The following is a 6,276-nucleotide window of genomic DNA, read 5'->3' as shown; positions in this document are numbered from 1 at the left end:
GTATTCGTAGAGAGTAAAATACCTTCTATGGGAAATGACATTAAACGACCTTTCAGTTCCACTGAAAACTGTACTACTTTACGTTTGAAATCACTAATATCTGCATTCACACGTCTTAACTTCTCTTCTCTTTCTGCCGCTTCCGACTTCAGAGAATCGCAGAGACGCTGCAACTCCATAAAGGACGACTGCTGCTCTTCCAATCGCTGTTCCATGTCTCTACTACTATTATTAAATGCCTCTCTTTCCCGCTCTCGCGTCTCCCGCAGTTCTTTATGAGAGTTCAGCAGAGACTCCAATTCCTCCCGCATAGCAGCAAGTACTTTACGTTCACTCTCACTTGCCGCATCCCGTTCTCGTAATCTTTCCATCTCTTCACGTAATCGCTCCAACTCGGCACGATCACTACGGTACATTTCACTCAATCGCTCAAAGTTGCGTTGAATGGCATTTACACTATCTGTGCGGGCCTGCAGTTCCCGCCGTTGACTCTCAATCACTTGCAGTAATTCCGGGGCTTTCATGGATGATTGTGTGGGGCGACTATTAGAACCAAAGGAGGAGTTGGAGTTTGTTTGTCTGTGATTAAAGGTGACATTAATAGAAGGAAGACTCGCACTGCTGCTGCTGCCGCCACTACCACTAGCAATTCCACTCTTATCATGAGAAAGACGTCGACTTCGCATGTACTGTGGAAAAGGGGATGATGAAGAAGAAGCTCCATTTGGATTTGACATTCCCCCTCTTTTTTTTTTTTTTCTATTCAAAGAATTCTGTTGCTACCTTTCTTTTTTTGTGTGTGTGTGACAGAGTTTTCTTCTTCTTTTTTTTTTTTTATAATGTATCTTTTTTTTTATTTCTTTGTTGTTGTTTTTTGTATTTTTTCCCCAACTTTTTTCTTTTTGGTTTTATTTCTCTCCTTTTCTTTTCCACTCTTTGTAATGAAAGTGACAAAGATCTGCGCCGAAACACACAAAACGTATCTATCTATCTCTCTCTATCTCTCTCTCTCTCTCTCTCTCTCTCTATATATATATATATATATATATATATATATATATATATATATATATATGCAGAGAGATGTATAAAGTCTCCCTCAGACTATTGATATTCCCTCCTCTTCCTCTCTCTTTTTCTCCCTTTATTTTGTAAGAAATACATCAGTCATTACACAAAAACAACATCATAACAAATAGAATAACGAAGAAAGAAAAAAAGAAACGGAAAAGAGAAAATCACACATAAATCAGTGTATACATTTTTTTTTTTAATGTATACTTAGGTAAAAGACACATAGAAGAGATAGAAGTAAAAATAAAAATAAAATCATACAATGAAGCCTGCAAAGAGGAGAGATAATCATAAGTAAAGGGATAGAATATGTAAGCTGAAGGAATTATAAAGTATATAACCCCTTTCTACTAATAATGATATTGATTTTATCGTACCTATTCTGTGCTCACGGCAATTATTATTCTTTTTCTTTGTCCTCTTTTTTTTTTTTTTTTCTGACCCCTGTGATTATAAGGACAGCAATCAAGAAGAATATAAGGAATTAAATGAGTTCACTACATTAGGGAAAAATAAGTGTATCAATGAAAAAAGAACAAGAAAGAAGACTCCATTATATATATATATATGCTAAAATGAAGGAAAAAGGAAAAGAAGAAGAGACGGCGATGGTGATTACGTTGTAAAAAGAAAAAAAAAAACCTCTTTTATTAGTCCTCCTCACTCATCCCGTCATTCCCTTTTCTTTTCTTTTCTTTAACCTTCCTTCTCCCACTTCCTCTTGCCTTCTCTCCCATATACTACCACACACCCCCACCACCCACCCCCAACCACACACACCCTCTTTCTCTTCCCTGTTATTCTTTCTCTTCTTATTTCATTTCTCTTTCTTTCCTATTTATATTATGGACCTCACACGGCAAACACCATTGCCCGTCCACTCGCATCTAATCCCGCCGCCCCCGCGGGCATAAACCGCCGCTTCAACACCATCGCCGCCACTATCGCCGCGCCAATCACCGCCAGCAGTAAAGTATCCCACGGCGACACAATCGAAGTGCGGCCCGCAGTCCCCGACACCCGCGCAAACGCCCCAAATCGCACCGTTAAATACGTCTGCGGCACAATACCCACAAACGTCGCAAGGGCAAAGACGCGGATGGGAACACCAACAACGGGTGAGGCTAAATTCACCAGCCAGTTTGGAAGAATAGGGGTGAGGCGTAAAAAGAGAAGATAGACAAAGAGTTCACTACGGTGTCGATGAACTTGTGTGCGTATCTTGGAAAGGCCTTTGCCCTTCATCAATCTCGCATCCACCCGCTCCACCAGACGCATCCCAACATAGTTAGAGAGTAAATAGCAACAAGAAGCCCCAACGGTTCCTAATAAAGTACAGTACGGTACTCCTAATAGAGTACCAATTACCGCACCTGTTGCCGCATTAAGCACAACAGTGCCTGGCACACAAAGGGTTTGAAGGAAAAGGTACACTACAGTAATAAGAAGAAGTACACGGAACATTTGACTTTCTGCAAGTGCCTGAACATCTCTGCAGAACTTTCCAATACCGGCAGCAGAGCGAAGTGAGGTATCGCTGTTGCGAACAATTTTCACTATATCACCCATAAGTTGAAAAGTGCCACTTGTATACAGTACTAGGGAGACTAGCACAATAATTACAAGAATTAATCTTATCATTTCCCACGAAACCCCTCCGCGGCCTGCGATATGGGCACTGGTAACTAATACAACAAGTAGAGAAGCAAGAAATAACGAAGTAGTATTATTGGTATTATCGTCTCCCCTGCCTTTCTCAGTATACACCTCCATATGATATATCTATACAACAGTATACAGATATCCTGAGAGAAATAAGTTATATTTTTATAATATTTATTTGTCCAGATGTCTCCAGTGTACAATCCTTCTCTTTCTCTCTTTATTTATCTGAAGATTCGTTTGTTTTGAGTATATACTCCTCTGTTTGCCTCTTTGTTAAGTTTTTTTTTGTTTGTTCTTGATATTACTTCTTAAGGACAAAAAAAAACACAATGCAGTCTCTCTTCTTTCCTTTTTTTTTTCCTCTCATCAGGTTTAAACGTAAGGAAGAGAGATATATTTATGAAGGGAAGAGTTAGGAAGAAAAGAAAAAAAAAAAAAAGAAGGATATACGACATGGTAGAGAATAATAGGTTTAGCCAATATTCTTGCTGCTAACAAGAATGTAATTTATTATTATTTTTTTTTTTTCGTTTTGTTTTGTTGGGATTTGTACTTTTTTTTAAATCTTGTCATTTGAGTCTCACTCCTCTTTTTTTTTTTTTTCTTCCTTTTATTCTGACAGTTAAGAATATAATGGAAATTGAGTAAATATATATATATATACTCACAACATGTCACTCATCAAGAAACTCCCCTCATTCCTCAAGAAGAGAAGAAAAAAAAAAGGTCAGAGATGGTTTCTTGTAAATAGAAACATGCTTACAAAGGAGAGAGAATTCTGGGAAATAAAAGGAAAAAAGTAGTGAGAGGTAATTAACACGATATCGATACAGGCATAAATATGAGCAGGTGATAATAATAATAATACTAATAGTAGTAGCAAGGAAAAGAAATGGTAACTTCAGTTGTTGTTTTTTCGTCATTTTGTTCGTCATGCGATAAAAAAAAAAAAAAAAAAAAAAAAAAAAAAAAAATAGAATTTCTTTTTTTTTTTTTTTTTTTTTAGGGAGTGATAAAGAAAGAAAGGAAGTACGGTAATATTACAACACTCTTGTACCACTAAAAATCATCGGGCCATTCAAGACTTCTCATTTTTTTTTTGTTTGTTTTGTTTTATTTTTCGCTGTTCCTTCTCTCTTTTTTTTTTTTTTTTTATGGTGTCCGCTCACGACTAGTGGAGTACTGTAAGGGACGCTGTGGAGACTGCATTGGTGTTTGACTGTCATTCCTATTGTTATTGTTATTATGCAGATGGCGTGATGGCGTAGTTCGACTTAATGCTATTCGTGCGGCGGCGGCGGCTGCGAGTTCCGTTGAGAGCCGTGGACTTCCGCATGAAACCCCAACGCCATCTTCCGAGAAGGAATAAAGTCTGGTGTGTGGTTTTCCATCGTGTTGTTGGTGTTGCGGTTGTCGATGTCGTTCTTCAAAGGCCCGCCACTTGCGAAATATGGAATGTTCTTCCGCTTGCAAGGCGGCGGCCCGTTGACGCAATTCCGCAATGCGCTTCTCTGCGGCATCCCGTTGCTGCATGGCGTAACTCTTAAGCATATTCACTTTGTGTATTTCATCTCCCATCTCAAGCCGCTGGGCATTCAACAACTCCGTCTCATGTGTGAGTCGAGCCTCTGCAGCGATGAGTCGCTGCTGGGCGCGTTGTGTGTCCGCCTCGTAGGCGTTCAGTTCCGCACGTAATGCCTGCAGGACATCCGTCTGTGCGGCGAGTGCGGCCTGCAGTCCTCTTCCCTTCTTCTTTTCTTCTTTTTCTTTTTCTCCTTCTTCTTCTTCTTCTTCTTCTTCACTCTGCATCAACTCGGCGAGTTCACGCTGGCGTGTCTCGATGCGATCCCGCAGGGCGTCCATGTCGATGCGATTCACCGCGTGGAGTTCGCCGAGTTGCGCCGCAGTCGCGAGAAACGCGTCGGCCCGACTTTTCCACACGCGGGGGTTCTGCGGCGGGGCGCGGCGGGCGGCTCGGCGAATGGCCGCCTGAAGAAACGCGACAACCGCCGCCCGCCGCTGCGCCGTCGTCACTCGAAACCAATACGTCCGCCGCGGCTCACGGAACTCAATGGCGAAGTGAAATAAATTGCGATCGCCGCAGTGCGGGTTGTGTGAGGCATCGACATTCTCCAGCAGCGCCGTCACCTCACAGACGCCATTCCGCACAATGTAGCGATGGCCGTGAATGCGGCACTTCACACCCGGGCGCGGCTTCTCCGCAAACCAATCCACTGAGGTCTCGGAGATCTGCACATAACGGGTCTGCCAGCGGGGGATCGGGCCGCCACCGAGTTTCTCCATACAAACTTCCATAAAGTCCTGCCGCATGCGGGTTGGGCGGTAATGGCGATCCACAGAGACACGCAGCGCATCACTGTGGGAAACAAGCGCCCCACACGACTCACACAACGGCTGCGTGGCCGGCACCGCATCACTCTCAGAGACCGCCTTGAAGGGATCATTAATAAGCACCAATGGCTCTCCTTCGCGAGGACGCAGCAGGAATGGAAACCAACCAATCTCATAAGATGCATAAGACTCCTCCGGATCCTCATCTGTGTCATCCTCCGTATTCATCACCTGCGAGTCTTGGGTCTTTCCTCTCAGTGGAGAAGTCATAATAGGGGAAAAGGGCTCTTGTAATGTCATTTCTTCTCCCATATATATAAGCTGGAGTGTTACGCCACTTCTCAGTCCAAGTGCTTGAGGTGTACGACGAACATCCAGTGGTTCCGTAGAGGATGGAAAAGTGACAGCATATCTCTTAAAATCCACCACCTCCTTATTGTTTTCCATGGCACTTGTCTCTATATGATTCACACGATTATTATTATTACTACTACTACTATTATTGTTCTCTTCATCTTCACTATTTTTGCTATTCCTCCTTCCACCAGATCCTTCTTGATGACTTTTCTCAATGGCAGCATTAAGTGATGTAATTTGTGACGCATCCTGCAAAGGCACGTTTTCATCTACAACCCAACCAACACGAATTTCAGACGCACCAAGGCGTTTAACGAAGCCGCAACTGTCATCACAGATGAGTTTAATGAGCATTAGATTTAAAAAAAAAAAAATTATATATAAGAGGTTCCTAAATAGAATATAGTCTCTATCCACCGCCGATATCGCTACTACTTTCTCTTCCTTACACGGATTTCCCCTTTTACTGTCACTATTATTTTTTTGCTGCTGCAGCACTAACAATATCAATACAAAAAAAAAAAATAATAAAGGAAAGGAAAGTTATTTAAGTGCAAAGTGAAAGAAAGGAATTTGTAATAAATAAGAAATAAAAAAAGGGGGTTGACGAGAAAAAAAAAAAAAGCATCATTTCTAATGTCATACCCCTTTTTTGTAGTTCTGTGCATTTCTCGAATCTCTTTCTTTCTTTCGCTCTCAGACTTTTTTTTTTCTCAAATCCGTCTTTAGTATTAAGTCTCTATGCATATATAAAGAGAATCTGGGCAATAAATGAAATCTCCCTCTTCAAATATATCCCATGATAAAACACACACACACACTCTCTCT

General features: G+C 41.5%; 3 protein-coding genes across 3 annotated transcripts in view; all 3 read right to left on the bottom strand.

Annotated features, from left to right (window-relative positions):
• Positions 1–737, bottom strand: part of TM35_000322030 (uncharacterized protein) — a gene marked incomplete at both ends in the record, with an annotated part of 765 nt that extends 28 nt beyond the window's left edge. The window contains one exon of the mRNA XM_029028830.1: positions 1–737. This exon is cut by the window's left edge and continues 28 nt beyond it. Coding sequence (XP_028879954.1) covers positions 1–737 — 737 coding nt within the window.
• Positions 738–1,926: 1,189 nt separating this feature from the next.
• On the bottom strand, positions 1,927–2,847 carry TM35_000322020 (SNARE associated golgi family protein; the record flags this gene model as incomplete). The annotated part of the gene is made up of 1 exon (XM_029028829.1): positions 1,927–2,847. One exon carries the CDS (start codon positions 2,845–2,847, stop codon positions 1,927–1,929), a length of 921 nt encoding a protein of 306 aa, XP_028879953.1.
• Positions 2,848–3,891: 1,044 nt separating this feature from the next.
• Positions 3,892–5,802, bottom strand: TM35_000322010 (uncharacterized protein; the record flags this gene model as incomplete). The annotated part of the gene is made up of 1 exon (XM_029028828.1): positions 3,892–5,802. The coding sequence occupies one exon, from the start codon at positions 5,800–5,802 to the stop codon at positions 3,892–3,894; it is 1,911 nt and encodes a 636-aa protein (XP_028879952.1).
• Positions 5,803–6,276: the final 474 nt, after the last annotated feature.

This window comes from Trypanosoma theileri (assembly GCF_002087225.1).
Source record: "Trypanosoma theileri isolate Edinburgh chromosome Unknown TM35_Tth_32_V1, whole genome shotgun sequence".
In the NCBI taxonomy this organism is placed as follows: domain Eukaryota; phylum Euglenozoa; class Kinetoplastea; order Trypanosomatida; family Trypanosomatidae; genus Trypanosoma; species Trypanosoma theileri.
This window is presented reverse-complemented; position numbering and strand designations above follow the sequence as displayed.